This window comes from Chelonoidis abingdonii, chromosome 25 (assembly GCF_003597395.2).
Source record: "Chelonoidis abingdonii isolate Lonesome George chromosome 25, CheloAbing_2.0, whole genome shotgun sequence".
Taxonomy (NCBI): domain Eukaryota; kingdom Metazoa; phylum Chordata; order Testudines; family Testudinidae; genus Chelonoidis; species Chelonoidis abingdonii.
Genome location: NC_133793.1, coordinates 11,059,933 through 11,079,885, shown reverse-complemented (window position 1 = coordinate 11,079,885; position 19,953 = coordinate 11,059,933). Strand labels below are relative to the sequence as shown.

The 19,953-nt window shown below is 58.0% G+C and overlaps 2 protein-coding genes across 2 annotated transcripts; one reads left to right on the top strand and one right to left on the bottom strand.

Moving 5' to 3' along the window:
- Positions 1–297: 297 nt before the first annotated feature.
- LOC116837938 (digestive cysteine proteinase 2-like) lies at positions 298–15,960 on the bottom strand. Its single transcript, XM_032802862.2, has 11 exons — positions 15,752–15,960; positions 12,970–13,029; positions 10,731–10,823; positions 10,026–10,198; positions 6,729–6,972; positions 5,134–5,329; positions 4,163–4,356; positions 3,085–3,176; positions 2,486–2,647; positions 1,710–1,899; positions 298–907 (listed from the first exon to the last, which is right to left on the bottom strand). Exons 1-11 carry the CDS (start codon positions 15,801–15,803, stop codon positions 720–722), a joined length of 1,644 nt encoding a protein of 547 aa, XP_032658753.1. The 5' UTR covers positions 15,804–15,960; the 3' UTR covers positions 298–719.
- Positions 15,961–17,802: 1,842 nt separating this feature from the next.
- On the top strand, positions 17,803–19,288 carry LOC142045932 (uncharacterized). The gene is made up of 2 exons (XM_075060781.1): positions 17,803–18,512; positions 18,633–19,288. The coding sequence occupies exons 1-2, from the start codon at positions 18,078–18,080 to the stop codon at positions 19,275–19,277; spliced, it is 1,080 nt and encodes a 359-aa protein (XP_074916882.1). The 5' UTR covers positions 17,803–18,077; the 3' UTR covers positions 19,278–19,288.
- Positions 19,289–19,953: the final 665 nt, after the last annotated feature.

Sequence of the window (19,953 nt, the reverse complement as noted above, 5' to 3'; positions counted from 1 at the left end):
CAAGCAGTGAGGACCCCTGCATGCCCCCGGGGGCCATGTCAGCACCAGGAGAGCAGCTGCACTGCAGGGGAGCCCAGCTGGCTGCAAAGAGCCACCGCTGCCTGGTCCTGAGGGAGAAGGAGGTTTGCTTTAGGGGTGAAGAGGAATATGCCCCACCTAATGGCTTAGGGGAGGGGCCGGGGCAGCGTGCACGGGGTGTCCTGCCCCTGATGGCCGTGATCAAGAGCGCGCACAGAGCAGTGTGAAGCCAAACTGTGTACTTTAATTCCCGCACCTGGTTTAAAAGAGAGGCAGCACTTTCCCAGGAACTTTATTGCCAGCAGCTGCATGACCAACATCCGCTGCATCCCTGTGGGCTTCTTTGGGCTGCTTGGTAGCCAGGCTGCCATCCTACAGGGACAGTACAGGCAGCCCCCTTTTTCACACCTCTCCCCCTCCCCAAATTGCCATCCCCCCCTTGATTGCTATGGTATGTTCCCACCATCCTCCCCCTGAGTGCTGCTTTCCTTTTCCCCCGGGTGCTTAGTGCCGCGAGGTTCCGAGGAACCGATTTGCCACCGCCGAGGGCCGAGGCAGGGGGACCGTATACATTTGGTTCTCCAGTGGGTGTCTCTGCTAGGATGAAATCCACACCGGCCTGCAAAACAACAGCCCAGGCCTGGTAACCCTTGTGGGTGGGGCGAGGATGGCATAGGTGAGCCCTGTTTTGGCGCCGGGGCTCACTCCAGGATGGGGTAGCTGGCATCCGTGGCTACCCCACAGTTGTTGTCTTTCATGGACATGAGGATGTAGCCGTTGTTACCCCAGTAGGTGGACCAGGAGTTCTTCACTAGCCAGTACAGCTCCCCTTGGAGCACACCGTAGCCGACAGCCAAGACTGCATGGTCCAAGTCACCTCTCTTGTTGCCTAGAGGGGCCAAAATAAATATGTAACCGACGGTGCTGCCCCACTAGCCAGCTCATTAGTGATAGAACCAGGGCCTCGCTTCTCATCCACACGTCCCAGAGCACTTTGCAGCAGTGGATAAGTGTTGTTATCCCCCAGGTAAACTGAGGCACCAGGTTTACATAACTAGCCCAAAATCACCTAGCAAATGAACAGCAGAGGTGGGACTAGAAACCAGGAGTCCTGGCTCCCCGTCCAGTGCCCTGTCTTCTACCCTGCCCTGCTGTTCGTGCTCCTTGTTAGCCGTTTCTGACCGTAGAGTCAATGGCAGGATCCTGAGCAGTGGCTCCAAGCTTCACAGATGCCGTTCTGCAGCCTGGTAAGCAGGCAGCAAATCCGCTGGGTTTCATTCCAGATGCTCCTTTCGGAGACTGAACCTGTAACCCTCCCAGCCAGCTTGTGTCTCTGGTGAAGCCCTGTCAGGTGGTAATATCATCCTCCTCCCAGCCAGGCATTCCTCCAATTTAGTTTCCTTTCATCAAAGCCATCAGGCCTCCCCCCTGCCCCAAGGGAAACCCCCACATCTTTCTGAACTGGCTGGTTTGTCTGGTCTGAATATATGCAGCTGGGAAAGGAGACACGGCTGCCTCCTAGCATCAGATCCCCTGCAATGCACTGGTCAAGCCGCAGGGGCTCCAGATTGCCGGAGGAGTCATCGTGTGGTAGCGTCCCAGCATTGCCAGACCTGGCCACCAGCAGCCAACTGCCCAGGACCAGCCAAAGCCACCCCAGGAGCCGATCGGCCGGACCCAGCCACACTCACCACACTTGGGTTCATAGTAGATGCCGTTGGAGTAGAAGGAGAAGGACCGCCGGGAGGCGTCGATGCTGACGGCCACGGGGCCGTTCTTGTAGATGGCGGCTTTCAGGGCCGTGATGTTACCTGAGGTGACGTTGACGTAGCCTTTTATTTTGCCCACCAGCTCAGACTTGTTGTAGTGGCACAAGCCGTTCTGCGACACAGACGAAGGAGATAACAGCTGCGCTCCTCCACCCCTGCACGCGCGAGCCAGGCCGGCGGCCCCAGGAGCAAGGGAGCCATCAGCGTCTCTGGCTGCTGGCGTGTCCAGTCTACACTTTAATGCCCCTATTTCCTTTCTGTGACCCCAATCAGTACTGTGCCCCAGTGCCTTCCCCCAACACCTCACATAGGCAGGGGAGTCTCACCCCCATTGCACAGCCAGGGAAACTGAGGCACAGAGCGAGGAAAGTGACTTGCCAGGTCTTCCAAGTCTCAGGCTAATGCTTTACTAGGGCCATACAGCTGTAACTGGGGCCAGCGAGGGCATGTCAGCAGTCCCAGTGGCTGCTTCCCATGTGGATGCTGCACCCTGGTCACTGACTCTGAGCGGAGTCGCTGGAGCGGCCCCATGGGGTACAGCCCAAAAGCCTCTAGAGGTCTCTGCCCTGCTGGAGGCAGAAGCTCCCTCTTCGTGGCAACCTGCTTTTGGCTGACAGCCCTGGAACACACCGGGGAGGTTGAGCGGGACCACAGCTCCCGTGCCAATGGAGCCGTTCCACAGGCACCTCTGCACTCACCTGGCCTTTGTACGGGCCATAGGAATCAGTGCTGGCGATCCCACCGTGCTTCTTGATCCACTCGTATGCGCTCCACTCCTCGCCACCATCGCAGCCGTAGTTCCCGAAGCCCCAGGAGCAGTCGATCAGGACTTGCTGGGACAGCGGGGTTATCACTCCGGTCTGGGGATGGAGGAAACCCAGGTCCTCAGCTGCAAAGCCACAGCCAGGTGGCTGGCTCAGGAGCGAAGAGCCTCAAGGGGGATGTTCCCAGCTCCACCATTCCCACCTCCAGCCAGTCTTGAGTGATGGCTGGGCCTACGCCGGGGGGTCACCACAATATCCCTGGATCTTCCTAATTCCGCACAAGGACCATTCCCACCCCTCCAGCTACTGGAGTGTCCCCAATCCCCTCCCCACCCTTGTTCTGGGGCCGTCCAGCGTTCTCGGGGCAGGGTTCTGGCAGCTGCAGCGCGGCTCCTGCACTCCCAAGCCGAGTCCTGGTGTGGCCACGCCGTCCCACCGGGGAGCCAGCGGGGCTGCCCGTGACATGTAGGCACGCAGCTCATGCCCTCAGCAGAGCAGGCAATCTCCTTGTTGGGAGGCGGGTGGGCTCTCACCTTGAGGAACAGGGCCCCCTCCATCGCCCCAGTGGTAGCAAAGGTCCAGCAGGATCCGCACATGGCCTGGTCCTTCACTGGGGTCACTGCACCTGGAGAGGGAGGGAGTGAGCGAGGGGTCAGGGACTGAGCCATATTAGCCAGGTGCCTCCAGAAATCTCAACTACCTGAAGGGGATGGAGCTTGGCTGTTTTCAGTGGTGGCAGATGACAGAACAAGAAGCAATGGTCTCAAGCTGTAGTGAGGGAGGTCTAGGTTGGATATCAGGAAACACTATTTCACTAGGAGGGTGGTGAAGCACTGGAATGGGTTCCCTAGGGAGGTGGTGGAACCTCCTTCCTTAGAGGTTTTTAAGGTCAGGCTTGACAAAGCCCTGGCTGGGATGATTTAGTTGGAAATTGGTCCTGCTTTGAGCAGGGGGTTGGACTAGATGCCTCCTGAGGTCCCTTCCCACCCTGATATTCTATGAATGGATCACGGGGTCACCCCCAGTCTGTTCAGCTAATGGGGCTGCAGCTTCTGGACGGCAATACTACTGCCGTAAGGCCAGCTTTGGCACCATTCGTTCCTCATTAATCCCTCCCGGAGGCATTCGGTCTGGTGCCAGCCCTGGGCCAGCCTGTTTGTCTCTCCCAGGGTTTGTCTGAACAGCACTGCATGGATCTCTGGGTAACAGTGGGATGCCAACCGCTCCAGCCCGTAAGGCCGACGCCCTCAGAAGCACCCTGGGTTGTTTTTTTTCCAGAGGCCTCTGATTTTTGGAGTCTTAACTCTCGACCCATCATGCCAGGCTTCCAGACAGCGCTGTATGATTCCAGCTCCCATTGACTTCCACAGCAGCAGGGGGGCACTCCGCACCGAGGACATATAAACCCTCGAGGTCCCACATTGGGCACCCAAACATGGAAGCAACTAAGTGCTCAAAAGTTTGGTAGTGTCCACAGCCCCTCAAGGGTTTGAGCCTTATGAGCAGCAGTAGGGTCCCTGTGCCGATGGGGTGGGGAATGGGAGACAGGAAGAAATGATCCATCTGGATGAAGCTTTCTGCCCAGAAGCAGCCCTGTAAGCACCCACTCACCATACAGCCTCCAGTCCAGGATCTCAGGCAGGATGAGGCCAGTGTACCTCTCCGACGGGAACGGCTGCCCGTTATTGGGGGCCCCGCTCTTTAGCCGCCCCCGCAGCACGGCCATCTCCTCTGGGGTGCGGTCGGCCAGGTGGTTCAGCGCCAGCTTGTAGGACAAGTTGGCCCGATTCTTGGAGTGGACGAACCTAAGAGGGGATGGATGCCATGACGAGAGGGGGAGCAGGGCAGCTCTGGCTTCTGGGCGCTGCTCCTGCCGCCACTCTACAGGCCTGGCAAAGGAATCCCTCCCCACTGGGCACACCCACAGCGTCCCCCCCTATGCAGCAAGCAGATGAATCCTTAGAGCACTGGTGCAGCCAGGCGGCTTCAGGGATGCCCGGTGCACGCAGGCTGTGACCCAGGAGGGCTCTGTGTGTTGTGGACAGAGGAACCAAGTGACGCCAGCCAGAAAGGAAGTCAACAGACCAGCTCCCGCTTGCAGCGCAGACACACCTCAGAGGGAGCTGAGATTGCAGCTCCTGGCAGCAGACCCAAGGGAGTGCTGCTGGAGCCAGAGCAAAGCTAGTCGCAGCATGGCCGCAGCAGCACAGACGGTGACCTGCACTGGCCTCTAGGCTGCAGCCCCACGAGGACACTGGGCACGCACTCGAGCGGCCAGCGCGTCTCTCCACCCTGCTGGATGCTGCTGGAGCTAGCTTTGAGCTAGCCGGAGGAGAGCTTAGCTTGGGGATGTCCCCGCGAGCTGCCATCACGCCCCCTGCCAGCAGGGGAGACGTGCCCCCAGGCCCTGCGGGAGAGAAGCCTCAGACTTCTAGCCAAGGCAGAGTCACCTCCCAGCTCCCTGAGGGAACCCTCCAGCCTCCCTGACTCGGCAGAGATGCCGTTTCCTTCAGTGCACAATGCACCAGCTCTCTCCTCCTCCGTGACCCCGGAGCCGCCGCTGCCCCCGGGGAGCCCCATACCTCATGTTGTGGGTGAAGGTGTGCTGCCTGTGCTCCATCTCCCGCTCGCTGTCGTAGCTCTTCCCAAACGTCTGCCGGTAGTGATGAAACACCTGGTGGGACCGGTCCTCCTGCTGCCCCACAAAGTCCTGCATGGGGTTGGCCAGGATCCAGCGCTCTGCTCCCAACCCAGGGAGCTCCCCACAGGACTTCGTTTCTAGGGCACAAGCACAGGCAGCCGTCACCCTAAGACTCCCCCCGCCCGGTCAGGTGCAACCTGTACAAGAGGCTTCAGTGATTGCTCTGATGCCTGCAGGGGTGGGTGGACCAAAGCTCTCCCAGCTGCCCAAGCTGCATGGGGCTTTGCCTCTCTGCATGACGCTTTTCCCATGGACTGCTCCTCACTCTCTTCGAAAATGCAACTCAGCAGGGCTGGCTCAGACGAGGCTGCAGGCCCCCACCCCTCACCAATGGTAGTGCCACGTTCACTGCTGAGGGCCCAGTGGGGAGCAGGCAACCAGAGCTCCACAGTGATAATTGGATCCCCTCCTCACCTCGCCCCAGACTCCCGTCATATCCACATGCTGGTTCGGCCTCTCATGGGCCTGACCGACTTCCCATTCTCCGGGGAGTGGGGGAATTTGCCCCGGGCCCCCAAGGGGCCCTGCAAGCTGGAGCACTGCGAGCCCTGGCCCAGCAGCAGTCCAGGTCTTCTGCAGCATTTAGGCAGCGGGGGGGCCTTCAGTGCTGCCGAAGACGCAGAGCAACTGAAGGGCCCCCCACCGCCAAAGACCCGGAGCGCCACCGGGTGAGTACAAGCGCCGCAGCTCCCCCCCCTTTTCCCCAGGCCCCCTGAATCCTCTGGGTGGCCCTGGCCTCAGGGTTGGATGCAAAGAGAAGACGTTGGCATGGATACTCGGCAGGGGATCTTGGCCCTTCCAGAAGCCACGAGCCATGCTATGCCAGCAGGGCTTCCACAGAACCGGGCTACCTTGCAGAGAGGCCTGGATCAGCTGTGAACCTTATCACCCAACCTGGCTTAGCTGCTGGGACCCCAGCCAGCCATCGGTGGAAACATCTGAGAGCAGGCAGCTGCCCCCAGCCTGATATTGTCTCCGACATTTCTACAGCCCACGTGACTAAGCCGCCTTTGCTTGATGTCTGTCTGGAGCCAGAGATGGGCGAGGGGGTGGGGGCTGGTTGCCCTGCCCCACCCCTGAGTGCCTCTGTCAAAATAGTTTCACTGCTGCTTCTGGGGACCTCCTGAAACTGACATCAGGCTCTCCCAGGGCAACAGGACGTAGGGAGCCGCCCACCACTTCCTCTCCGCCCTGGGCTCCTTGAGGTCAATTCCTGACTCTGCCACCGATGACCTGGGGCAGGCCACATCCCCTCGCTATGCCTTGGTTCCTAATCCTCCGCTCGGATCCCTTCCTCCCCCTTTGTCTACGTGGCCGTCAGGGCCGGGCGGGTGTCTGCACACGTCTCGGTGCAGCCCCTAGCGCGAAGGGACCCTGCTCCCATTTGAGCACTAGCGCAGTACAGAGAAGAGGCTTGGCTCGGGCCGGGATAAATGCTGGCCCAGGGATAGAGAGGGCCTCCCAGGCCCGCCTTACTGTTGGTAGGGAGGTTGAAGACCTCGGCCGGGTAGCTGTGGGTGAAGTCGCTGTAGTCGATCTCGTACTTGTCGTAGTGGGAGCCCAGAACGCTGTTGTAACCCCGCATCTCGTAGTGGACGGGGGTCCAGCCGCAGCTGGTGTTGGTCACCCACAGGGTGTAGATGTTCTTCTTCTTGCCCCAGTCGGACACGTCCTGCCACACACTGCAGTACTGCCCTTTGAAGTACTCCTTCCGCAGGAACTGGGGAGGCAATGCAGGGGAGCTGCAATTAGGCCCGGGGGCTCTGTCCAGCGCTCTGCTGGTGGCACTGACCCACGCTGCCCAAAGCCCCTCTTTCCCGCCCCGAGGCAGCTGGTGCGAATCCAGCCCCGGGCCTTGCCTTAGGGGGTGCCGCCTGGCGCACAGAGGTTGTGGGGCTAGGCACCAGCTGCAGACCCAGCCTTGTCTCATCTTCTTGCCCCGTCCCTGGAGAGGGAAGTGTAATTAGGCCCTTTGGGGGCAGGGATTGTCTCTTGTTTGGTGATTGTCCAGCGCCTAGTGCAGCTGGGGTCTGGTCCGTGACTGGAGCTCCTAGCTCAGCTAGTACCATCCTACATAATAAATAATTTCTCTAGGCCACCCAGAGCACTTCCTGCATCTGCATCATGGAGCTAAAAACTCCTCAGCCACCACCAGAAAAGTCCTTCTGGCTTCCAAGGACCCCAGGGCGACCCCTCCCCCATCTTCCCTTCCAACCCAGTCCTCCCTTGTCTACCTCTGGCTATGCCCTCCGCAAGCTGCCTCCTCCCTTCTCATGGGCTCGGCAGCCATCTCCCATGCCCTCTCTGCTGCTGGCTAGCAGCACCAGTTGCAGACTGCGTGTTGATGGGCCTGCCTCTAAGTGAAGCTCTAGTCTTGAGTGATGCAAAGGCCAACATTGGGGAGTACCCTGTCCCCTGGTTCTCTGTATTCCCCTGGCAAATGCAGACCATTTGCAAACCAGATGATTTCTTACTGCCAACCTTGGGATCTGAGAGTCAAGCTGAGTCCTTTCCTTCTGTAGCATCAGCCCCATCATAAGGATCCTGCCCCCACTGATAGCTGGGTGACCCCCTGGGGATTGCACAGGTGGAACCTGGAATTTAGTTAGTAATGCTGTCGATGCACGAGACAGAACAGAATTCGGCTCCTTCTCCTAGAGCTGGGCTGGCTCTGCAGAGCTCTCGGGCCATGAAAGTGGCTTTGGGTCATTCAACGTGGCCTCTGAATATATACAGTGAGCAGCTGTGTTATTGGCCCTGGTATTCCTGAAGCAGCCAGTGACTCCAGTCAAGCTTCATGGCCCCCCTGCGCACATCACAAGGAGACGGGCCTCGCTCAGAAGAACTCCCAGTCTGAATACAGGTACAGAGAAAGGCTACTAGGATGATCCGAGGAATGGGTCATGTCTTATGAAAGGAGTCTCAGAGAGTTTGGTTTGTTTAGCCTAACCAAAAGAAGGCTGAGGAGAGATATGATTGCTCTCTATAAATATATCAGAGGGATAAATACCAGGGAGGGAGAGGAATTATTTCAACTCAGTACCAATCTGGACACAAGAACAAATGAATATAAACTGGACATTAGGACGTTTAGACTTGAAATTAGATGAAGGTTTCTAACCATCAGAGGAGTGAAGTTCTGGAACAGCCTTCCAAGGGGAGTAGTGGGGGCAAAAGACATATCTGGCTTCAAGACTAAGCTTGATAAGTTTATGGAGGGGAGGGGATGGGATAGCCTAATTTTGGCAATTAATTGATCTTTGACTTTTAGCGGTAAATATGCCCAGTGGCCTGTGATGGGATGTTAGATGGGGTGGGATCTGAGTCATAACAGAGAATTCTTATCTGGTGCTGGCTGGTGAGTCTTGCCCATGTGCTCAGGGTTAGCTGATCGCCATATTTGGGGTCAGGAAGATTCCTCCAGGCAGAATTGCAGAGGCCTGGAGGTTTTTCAACCTTTACCTATGCAGCATGGGCTATGGGTCAACTTGCTGAAGGATTCTCTGCACCTTGAGGTCTTTAAACCACGATTTGAGGACTTCAATAACTCAGACATAGGTTAGGGGTTTGTTCCAGGAGTGGGTGGGTTAGATTCTGTGGCCTGTGTTGTGCAGGAGGTCAGACTAGATGATCATAACGGTCCCTTCTAACCTTTTAAAGTCTATGAGTCTGAGTACGAGCTTGAATCTTTTCATAGCCCCGTTCCCCAGAGAGCTGCGTTAAGCACGTAGCAGTATATCCATAAGTTTTCCCCATACGCCCAGGCCTTTTAAGCAGCCATTGCCAAATTATCATCCCGGAGAAGCAGATTTCAGTTTTCATTCAGAGTCCAGGACGCATGAAAGCAACTTTGCCCAACTCCCACAATGGGGATCTCTCAGTAGCAGGCAGCTGAGTCACCACACAGGCTCGCCCAAGCTGCCACCTCGTTGCAGTAAGGACTAGCTGCAACAAATCTCCCAGGGTTGGAAAGGGAGAAGAGATTCTCAGCCAGTACTGGTGCCTCCTTCCCTCTGCAGAGTCTGGCTGGCCAGGCAAACCCCCTGCTCGGATTGGGGCCGTCCATTTCCGACATTGCTAACAACCACACTGGGCTCCTTAGCTTGCTGTGCTATTTTTGTGCTGCTTAGACATGGGGCTTCCCCAGAGGGCATGGAACTGGTTCTGCTGGCTCTTATGCTTCCTGGCTCTCAGCAGGGGACAGAGAAAAGTGGGCAGAGTGTAAAACATGCCACCAGTCTCTACCTGGAATTTCCCCAGGGATATTCAGCTAGGGTTAGAGCAGTCCCGAGGCTGCTCTAAACTGCTCCAAGTATTCAGAGAGAGAATTAAGGAGCCGTAACAGTGCATCTTCCCAGCTGCACCCCACAGCAGGGACCTGGGAAGCTACACAAGGTGTGTGCATGAGCCTTCACCAGCCAGGAGAGGCCAGGAAGAACACTGAAAGACACAGGGACTCAAGCAAGGAGATAGAGACTTGGCATTTACCGATAAGCTATTGAACAACTGTCTGCAGCTTCCCACATACCTGTAAGGAGGAGGCCTGCAGGCATGGGCAGGCCAACTGTCAGGTGCTGTCTACAATGCCACACGGACTGGAGATTGGAATGGGGCTAACGGTTCTCCCAGCTACAGTGAACCCAATCGCTGCTCTGACCCAGCCAAGCTGCTGTCAGTCTGGGTCTGAGTCACACCGGCTGAGGGTCTGGCCCAGTGCCTAGTGTCCTGCGCTCCTCCCCCGTCCTGCCCAGCTCCCTGGCAGAAGGGGCTCACCTTGAAGCCATGTGTGTGAGGAAAGACGCTCTGCGGCTTGACGAGCTTCTCTTTCGTGCCATTGAGCAGGAAGCACTTCACAACGTTCACCTCCGTCTCAGTAGTTTCCGGCGTAATCTTGTAGCTGGTACCGTATGGCTTCACCGATCCCAGCTGGTAAGTTATCACCTGCCCTGCAAGGTAGGAAGGGAAAGTAGAGGCAGCCAGTTTCTACACAGGGCTGCTCTTAAGCGTTCTCCACCCTCCTCCCACAGGGCACCGACTGGGGGTGGGATCCTGCTTCCCCTCCAGGTTAGGAGATGCCACGCTGCCCTGAGTCACGGGCGGGTCATTGGGTCTGGGAGAACCAGGCATGGCATGCAGGTGACAATAGGAAACGTCACTTGAGGACCCTGCACTTCCACTGTATCATCCTCAGTATGTGACATCCACATTGCTGTCCAAATCAACCCAGTCGTCCAAGCAGAGGCAACCTTTGCCTGACGGATAGCAGGACCGAGCTGTCCATCTGCAACAGTTCACAGCCTCGTCTTCTTCGCCAACGGCCGCAGCTCCTGAGCTAACCCAGCGAGCCCCTTGCACGAGCAGGAGATGGTGTCAGCCCAGACTTGGCACATAACTAGTTCTGCCATAGGCACATCCTGCTCTACAGACCCACAGGAGACTCTTTCTAGTCCTCCTCCTGCAAGTACCCTGGCAGCTTACCGTGGTAGTACTGGATCCGGCTCTTTGCTCCGCTCAGGTTGTACCAGGCTTCGAAGGGCTCCTCGATTTCGGCGTACGGCAGGCTGATGACTCCTGCAGCACACGAGGGACAGGTTAGTCAGTGTCTTTTGCTTGGCGTCGGGGGACAACAAGGCCACAGGTGTAATTAGCAGAGATTCCCCAGGAGAATGCACACTTCTAACTGGCCCCTTTAGCCGACACGGGTGACGAGGAGGAGCCTGTCGCACTGATGTACAGCTCGAAAGCACAGGCGTGGGCACCTACCTTTGGTGCTCTCCGGATGAGGTGCCTGGAGGGAGCTTAATGGAAAGTGCTGGGCTCTGGAAGGTGCAGAGCTGTTCTCGCATGTGGTTGAGAATTGCCATAAATCAGTGCAAGCCTCCAACCAGCTGTCCCCACTGGCAGTGGTCCCCAAACTGTCGGGTGCACCTGCCTGGGGGTGCGCGGAGGAATGTTCAGGGGGCATGTGGCAAGGCCCAAGCCATCCCCCCTGGGGAGCAGGGAGGGAGCACCAGGCCCCCAGACCAGTTTCAACGCCAGGCACAACTCCGTTCCGCCCCCAGCCCAGCTCTTCCCTCTCCACCTCTAGCCCCAGCTCCCCACCCCCCCAGTTCTGCCCCCAACTCCACCTTCACCCCCTGCTGCTCTGCTAAGGAAACCTTGGCTGTGCAGTAATGGGGGGCGGGTGGACAGATTCTGTTACTGGGAAGGGAGAGCGTGACAGGAAACATTTGGGCACCACTGCCCTAGGCTATGGTGGGTGAATTTGCCAGCTCACCTAGAAGAAGCTCCTACGTTCGGTATATGGCTACGCATTGAGCTGGAGGAGAAATCTTGGGGCTAGCTCTGACCTCGGGCGCTGAAACCAGAAAACAGCCGCAGCAGGGGCGAGTGCAGCTCTGGGGAGGTGCCCGCTTCAGTTGGGTTTATTTCAGAGAACCTGGGAAGGAGACTAGGGGGCTCTGCTCTGGGGCTGAGCATTTCCTGACAGCCCTGGAGCCAGCTGGCTCTCACCCCCTGGGGTTCAGAGTCAGGCCTGGGCTAAGCTGTCTATGGAGTCGAGCTCATTCCTGCCAGCGATGGACGGTTCCTAGGGGCTCTGTTGGCCACTCAAGTTCCTCCATGCCCAGCACAACACAGTATCCTGGGCATGGATTACGCAAAGACCAGGCCTTGAACCCAGGCTAAGCGACCATTACAGAGGCTCCCCCAGCGCTGCCAGCTAACACCCTTGGTTTCCTGGGCTTGTAATTGCTGCGAGAATTTAGCCAGAGCAAGCGCTATGTGTGAGGCTCGTGCTGGGGCCGGGGGTGAGTGGTGCGTGTGTCGAAAGGCCAGGCTCTGTCACTGGAGGGATAAGCATAGGAAGCTAGACAGTAAAGTGCAGCTTTGTTGCTGAGGAGGGTTTGTGCAGGCAACCTGCGGCCCGCGCAGCCGGCTTGCCAAAAGCTGCGCCATTGTTTCATCCTGGGAGAAAGCTGCAGACTCTCCTCAGAGGCCCGGTCTCAGGACACTCTTCTGCACTGAGTCTAGAACAATCATTATCATTCTTTGGTTTGGCGGTAGCACACCCACCGTGGACTGGGTGCTGGCCCCACAGAGCCAGGAAAACTCAGTTCCTGCCCCAGGACCTTCCAGTCTGAGGAGACCAGCCAAACTGGAAGCCTGCAGGAGAGGAACGCGGGCCCAGATCCTCAGACGTAGTTAGGTTCCTGCTGTCCACTGGAAGTTCGGAGCGGAAATATCTCGGAGGACGTGGACCACAGCACTCCGGAGCCCGGCTGGGTGCCAAGCTCTGGTTGCTAGGGGAGCTGGGAGTTGATGGAGTTACTGGGTCTAGCTCTCCTTTGGTTATTTTTTTTTTCTGGGAAGGGCAGATCAGATCCAAGGCCTCAATTAACCTCAGCAGCAATTAGCCCTCCACAGCTTTGCACAACTGCACTGGGCACACCCATGGCTCTGCTGGGTTGGGCAGAGGCTGAGGTGCTTCTCGGATGCCAACCAACGTGGGCTACCGGAGAGCTTTGTGGTGGACAGAGTAGACTGCAGAGGAGGACTCCAGCCCTAAGGCCTATCCCTGGCTTTTGGCTCTGAGGAGGGGCGTACACACACACACACACACACACACACACACACACAGCAGGTTGCTCCCCATCCGACACACACACACAGCAGGTTGCTGCCCATCCGACCCTGAGTTGTACAGAGAGAATGTTACCTTTGACATGGTAGATATCTCCAAATTCAGGGATTTTGCTTAAAAGTTTGCAGCGTTTTCCTGAAAGAAAAGAAAGACAGAGGTACGGAGCTGTCCCTGGCCTGCTAACATAGCCTCCATGTTCCCCCGTTGGAGGGCTCCAGTTACACCCGAGGGCCAGTTTCAGACCTGGGGCAGGTGGGTGCAATGCCATGGACTTCAGTGGAGTTGCACCTGTTTACAACAGCTCTTGGCCCTAGAAATGGCTGCCGGGATTTGCATGGAGCACTTACTCCAGCGAGGGCGGGTAAGATCGAGGTGGCCCTGGGCCATGTCCAGTAGTGGTGGGAGCAACCTGAAATCGAGGCACTGAGATGCAATGGTGAGGTACATAACTGAGCTGTCTGCGCTGCATGGGTATCAGCACGCAGTCTCCCAAAACCTGGTCTGAGAGTACACTGGGACACCAGGTTGGGTACCGGGGGAGGATGTTCCCAGAACCCTTCACCTGGTGCTTGCCCCCCACATGCTCACCCTCTCCCGGGAACAGGTGACTGCTGCCAGGTCTGCCACCGCCTCATTGCAATTGGGAAATGCTAGTGGTGCGCAGATCGCATGTCCTGGAGGCAGGCCCTGTCAGTCACACAAGGTGAGACCGCACCGCCGGGGTCAGCCAGACGGCTACCCAGACTCCTTTGGAAAACCTCCAGCAAAGGCACTTCCACAACAGCCCAAGGTGTCGGTTCCGCTGTCCTTGCACTTCGGAAGCGTTGCCTGAGATTTTAATCCAAATCTGCTTTGCTGTAGTTTGAACCTGTAGCCTCTTGTCCTGCCCTCTGTGGCAAGAGAGAACAACTTTCCTCCATCTATTTTCATGGCGGCCTTTCAAATATTTGAAGACCGCTATCATGTCCCCCCTTTACGCTCCTCTTTTCCAAACTAAACATGCCCCATTCCTTCAGCCTTTGCTCAGGTGCCTTATTCCATCCCTTCCATCAGCTTCCTCGCTTGCCTCTGGATCCTCGCCAGCTTCTCTTCATACTGCTTGGGGGATCAAAAAAGATTCGGCCAAGATTTCCCCAGGGGGAGTGCCTGATGCCACGCTCCTACATGCATACTTAGGCACCCACATAAATGGGTTTGGGTCTCAAAAGTAACGAGTGCCCACCAGTTCCCACTGGCCACGCTGAGCTAGGGTGACCAGACAGCAAGTGTGACAAATCGGGACGGGGACGGAGGGTAATAGGAGCCTATGTAAGAAAAAGCTCCAAAAATCAGGACTGTCCCTATGAAATCAGGACATCTGGTCACCCTACGCTGGGCGGTACCAGGTTGCGTTAGGGGGGCTGGCAAGATGTGGTCCCATGGCCTCAGCCGTTGCCCTGTGAGTTGCACAGGTCAGAATTTGATCCTCACAGTTTAAGACACATCATATGCTTCCCCTCCTTTACCCCACGGGACGTGGGCGTGCAGGGAGGATCTCTGCTCCCCAACAGTTTGGCTGGGGTTTAGTCATCAGCCGCAGGCTAAAAAGCCAACACGCCCTGTGTTTTAGGGAGCTTGTCTTTTCCCTCATGTCAGCATCTTCCTTGGAGGGGAACAGGTCCTTAAATTGGAGGGGTAACCGCAGCCTGTCTGAAAACAATGCTCCCCATTTGCAGAGCACGCCATGGTGCCCTCTGCTCCCTCCACCCTTTGGTCCCCGAAAGGAGGCTGGGAGGCCAAGAGGAAAGGCAGCTGCACATGGCCCAGAGAAGGTGTCCCATGGCCCTCTGCGCTTCTCTGGGTAAGAGCAGTGCCTAGGGGCTAGCACATCACACAGGAGCCAGGCCTCTGCTAGAGCGTGCAAAGCCCGAAGAAGGAAGCTGCCTTTCTCCTAACACAGCTCCCTGGCGGTGATGCTGGGCAGGGGGAGTAGTAGGTGGCTCTGTGCCACTTTTGCCAGTTTCAGGCCAGTTCTGCACAAAGGACTTAGCCAGGGTCGGGGCTGCTGCACATCCTGAGAGAGTCCCAGGTCAGACAGCGAGGGAGCGCCGAGGGAGCGTCGTAGGAGAGCCAGCCCTGCAGCTAATGCCAGGCTGAAGCGCAGCATCAGGGCAAGCTGTTGCTGGGCTGCAGAGCAGGTGCTGCCCGGAAGAGAGGTGCCAGCCCACGCCCAGAGAGAGCCTGGCCACCCAGGTTTGCCTTTAGGTTCTAAAAGAGAGACTCTTGGATTCCCCCTGGAACATTTCATGGCGGTCCCTGCTCCCATGCCTAACTCAGCCCCCTCTGCCCCTACACAGCTACCCCCCACCTGAATGTTCCCCCTACTCCAGCGCTGCTGCACGGAGCATAAGGCTGAGGATTATCCATGTGGTCACTTGCAGAAGCCAGTGGCCCCGCGTGAGAACTAACCATCCAGTCCGGCTTGTCTGGCCACATTTCACTGGGCAAAGCCAAGCGTCCCAGCTACTCTGCCCCATCGAGCTGAGGATCTCCAAGCGCCTCACAGACACTTGTGAGCAGAGCCGCACACCCTGGCATGGAAGATTAGTATGGTTCTCTCCTGGGGAAACTGAGGTCCAGAAAGGGGAAGGTCACGGAGGAAGCCCCAGTCTCAGTCCTATGCCCTAAGTACACCCCCATCCTCCCTTCCAAGCAGGCAGAGGAGAGGCCCTCAGGTAGCCCTACAGGTTCCCCTGCTCCCATCACCTGTCGCCTTCCATCTGCTCCCACTTGGCAGGGAGCAAACGTTCATCCCTTGGGGCTGGAGCAGCTCCACTCTCCCCAGCTCCGGCTCAGCCAGTTGCGGAGACAGACTCACCTGCAACCAAGCTCCACAGTGCGAAGAGCAAAGCCCAGTGGAGCGCCCCCATCCTTGCAGCTCCCTGCTCAACCTGCCCTGGGCTGCAGCCGTCTGAGCAGCAACTCCTAGCACCCCCTTTACAAGGTGCAGGCAAGACCAGGAACTCGGGGAGCCAATGGCCACAGCCAGGCCCTGCCCAGAGGAGGGGAAGGAGCCTGAGCGAGTCTTTGCAAACAGCTCATTTGCTGGTGCCTCCAGTGCTGGGAAGGGTGGATTGGGCAAAAGAGGGAGGAGTGAGGAGGTGAAATGAAAGGGCGAGAGCAGATCCTGGCTCAGGCAGGGAGAAAAGCAGATGCATGGCTGGGGAGCAGCGAGCAGAGGAACTGAGTGCTCGGTGCTGCAAGGGGCAGTGGGTGCAAGGGTGGGAGGGTGAGTCAGAGCAGAGGTGGCAGGGCCCGACCTGGTAGTGGGGCAGCCCTGCTATGGACAGGCCTGGCAACGCTTTTTCAAGATTTAACTTGCTTACTCGGCTTAGCAACTGCGTTGTGACCGTGGGGAGCGGGGCTGCAGATCAGGCCTGAGGGGCATTGGCAGAGCTGTGTGGGCCCAGGACTGGAATTGCAAGGGGCTGAGGAGCAGAAGCAAGGGGCAGGAGGAAGCCAAGGAGGCTGTGTATCAAGACCAAAATTCCAGGTGTCCCCTGCAGCCCCGTGAAGCCTTTCCTGCCTCTGAGCTGAGCCAGGCATCGTTTACAGCGGGCTTATTTCGGCACATAGGCCAGTCGGCTCCAGAGCCAGTCAGCCCAGTCCCTAGAGCCTGGGTCAGACTGACTCACACCTGAGCCCTTCAAGCTGCTTTTTCAGCCAGCCTCGATCTGTCACGAAGGCCTTCGCCCCCTACCTGCCCGGTCAGAATTTCACCTGCTATGTCAGGTGTTCAAGCCCCTCTCTGGGGTCTGAGTGAAGGTGATGCGACTCATGCTGGGGGGTGACTTTCATGCAAAGTAAAACTAGTTGAGACCTTAGATGATTAATGTGGCCCCTAAAGGGAACAGGGCTGACCCAGAACAAGGACCTCCCAAGGCAAGACCAGGCAGGCTACAGAAAGGTCCCAGGGGCTGCACCGTGTGCCAAGGAGACCGGGAGAGAGCAGAGCATTCAGCAGAGATGGTAGCTCCCCCTTCTGAGCCTGCAACAAGGCACTTGTCCTCCCCGCGTGTGAAGGGCCGAGGCTGCCTGCTCTGGGAACGTAGCTCCCAGAAGACCAGCCAGTGGGAATCTTAGGTGCCAGGGAGAACCTGTGACTGAGGAATCAGGCAGGACTATCGAGTCTGAGACCAGAGATGGACGCTCCAGAGACTGGCAAAGGGGAAAGAGCAGAGGCCCAGGGCAGCCTGGTGGCCTGTGCAGAGCTGGGCAGGACCCAGACCCGCAGGGGGCTGTGGTGGGGAGAGGCATCACAGCCCTGAGATCAGGGTGCTGGGTGTATCCCGTGAAAGGGCCAGAAAGGACGAAAAAGACCTAACGCTGCTTTGTGTTAATAAACAGGAGGGCGCCTGGCATTGGCATGTCAGCTGTGTGGGGTCTGCATGATGGTCATCAACTGGGCAAGGGACCTGGCTTCACAAATGAGTTTCTCCGTGGCAGGGACGGCAGGAGTCTCTGCAGCTGGAAGTAAAGAGCCAGGCTCACCTCCTCTAGGGCTGGGGCACGCACGACACGCACTGGCTCGGGGCTCACATTCCTGTGCCCAGCTGGAGGGAAACTGAGGCACAGTAGCACATCCAGACCCAGAGGGGAGAATGGCCAGTTGCTCTCTTCTGATTGGGTGGACACAGCAATTCCTCCAGTGATGTCAGAATGTCAGCCAATTGCTTCTGTCTGTCTCTGGGTGTAGGAGTGAGGGCTGTCCCTCCATGGCTCTGTCCCCTCTTGGCAGTGCCGGCTGGGTACCATCTCCCCAGCAGCTCATGGCTTCTGAAGGTAGCTGTGCCCCTTGGTGAACGTGCCAGTTTCTGTCTGGGTCTGAATCGGGACCTGTGATGGAGTAGGGACTGTCTGTGTGGGGATATACTGCACCCCGTGGACGGCGCTTCCTGCAGTAAGTGACTGGGGAGCAGTAAAACGAAGGGGTGATTAACCCCTGGGAGTGTGTGCCCAGTGAGAAGGACTTTGCAGTAACAGGGTCCCCCGGGGGATTGCAGCGAGCGGTCCCAGGGGCGGAGGAGTCTGCAGCTCGACCCTGGCAGAGAGGTGGTGACCTCAAGAAGGGCTGGTGCACTAGGGGTCCCCCGGAAACCGTGGGGAGCGGCGAGCACCCCGACCTGTGAGTGGCCAGCAGGAAGATGTACGCCAAGCGGCGCAAGTGTGACCTGCTGGAGCTGTGCAAGCAGAGGGGGCTGCGCACAGGGAGACTGACGAAGGACCAGCTGATTGCCCAGCTGGAGGAGGGAGACCGGAACCCTGTCTCTGAGGGAAGCAGCCAGGCAGATGCAGCGCAGTCACCAGTGTCTGTCCCCCCGGGGAGTGGTCAGACGGCGGATGAGGGCTTCCCGAGACCCCCCCTTCCTAGCCCTAGAGGAAGGGCGGGGAGGAGCCCAGCGAATGCCGAAGGCACCGTGACCCCCCCGGCCAGCAGGGGATCCTGGCAGCGAAGCTCACCCCCCAGCAGGGGATCCTCCCGGCGACGCTCGACAGCTGTGGAGCAGCTGTGGCTGGAAGAGGAAAGGAAGTTGAGACAGGAGGAGCTCGAGTTAAAGAGGCAAGAGCTGGAGGAGAAGGTGAACCAGCGTAAACATGAGGAGAACCAGCGTAAACATGAGCTGGAGGAGAAGGAGAACCAGCGTAAACATGAGCTGGAGGAGAAGGAGAACCAGCGTAAACATGAGCTGGAGGAGAAGGAGAAACAGCGTAAACATGAGCTGGAGGAGAAGGAGAAACAGCGTAAACACGAGCTGGAGCTGGCCCAGCTGAGGAGCCGTGAGGCCCCGGCTGCGGTGAGTGAGGGGGGACCCAAGCCTACACCGAACTTTGATAAGCGCTTGCTGCCCCGGCGTAAGGAGGGGGAGGACATAGATACCTTCCTGACGGCCTTTGAGAATGCCTGCGAGCTGCAAAGGGTTGGCCCTGCAGAAAGGATCACAGTTCTCACCCCCTTACTGGACTCCACGGCCGTGGAGGTGTACAGCCGACTGAAAGGGGCGGAGGCGGGGGACTACGAACTGTTCAAACAGGCCCTGCTCCGCGAGTTTGGGCTGACTCCTGAGATGTACCGGAAAAGGTTCCGGAGTCAGCGTAAAACCCGTGAGATCACATATCTACAACTGGTCAACCGGGCGCAGGGGTATGCCCGCAAGTGGACAGCTGGGGCCCAAACTAAAGAGGACTTGCTGGACCTGTTCATACTGGAGCACCTGTATGAGCAGTGCCCGTCCGACCTGAGGCTGTGGTTGAGGGACCAGAAGCCGGAGAACCCGCAGCACGCAGGCCAACTTGCCGACCAATTTGTGGACAGTCGGGCAGGGGATGGCAGGGAGGAGTGTTGAAGGAGCAGGCCTGCCTCAGCGCAGAGAGAGAGTCATCATGGGACCTCCCAGCGGGGGCCTATGGAGAACCCCCCCAAAGGGGGAACATCCAGTGTCAGGTCCCTCCGACCCATTCCAGGGGACCCACGAGACATGGGCTGCTATCAATGTGGCCAACGAGGCCACATACGGGCCCAGTGCCCCAAGCTCAGGGACAGACCAAGCAGACCCAACCCGCAGAGGGTGGACTGGGTAAAAACCCAATCGGAAGATGGGCTACCCTCCCGGGAAAGGGGGGCTGGCAACATACCACCTATGAAGGAGGGAGGAGGTCCCCAGGTCAGCTCCTCTGGGGGGCTGGAAGCGCCAGCCTCCGGGTTCTTAGTTTACCGGGTGGGCGCGGGGCTGCCCCTCCGGAAAGAGTGCATTGTTTCCCTGGAGGTAGATGGGAAGGAGGTCACTGGGTACTGGGACACGGGGGCAGAGGTGACGCTTGCCCGGCCCGAGGTGGTGGGCTCAGATCGGGTGGTGCCCGACACCTACCTGACCTTGATGGGCGTGGGCGGGACCCCATTCAAGGTGCCCGTGGCAAGAGTGCATCTGAAGTGGGGGGCCAAGGAGGGCCCCAAGGATGTGGGGGTACACCCATACTTGCCCACAGACGTGTTAATGGGAGGGGACCTTGAGGACTGGCCTA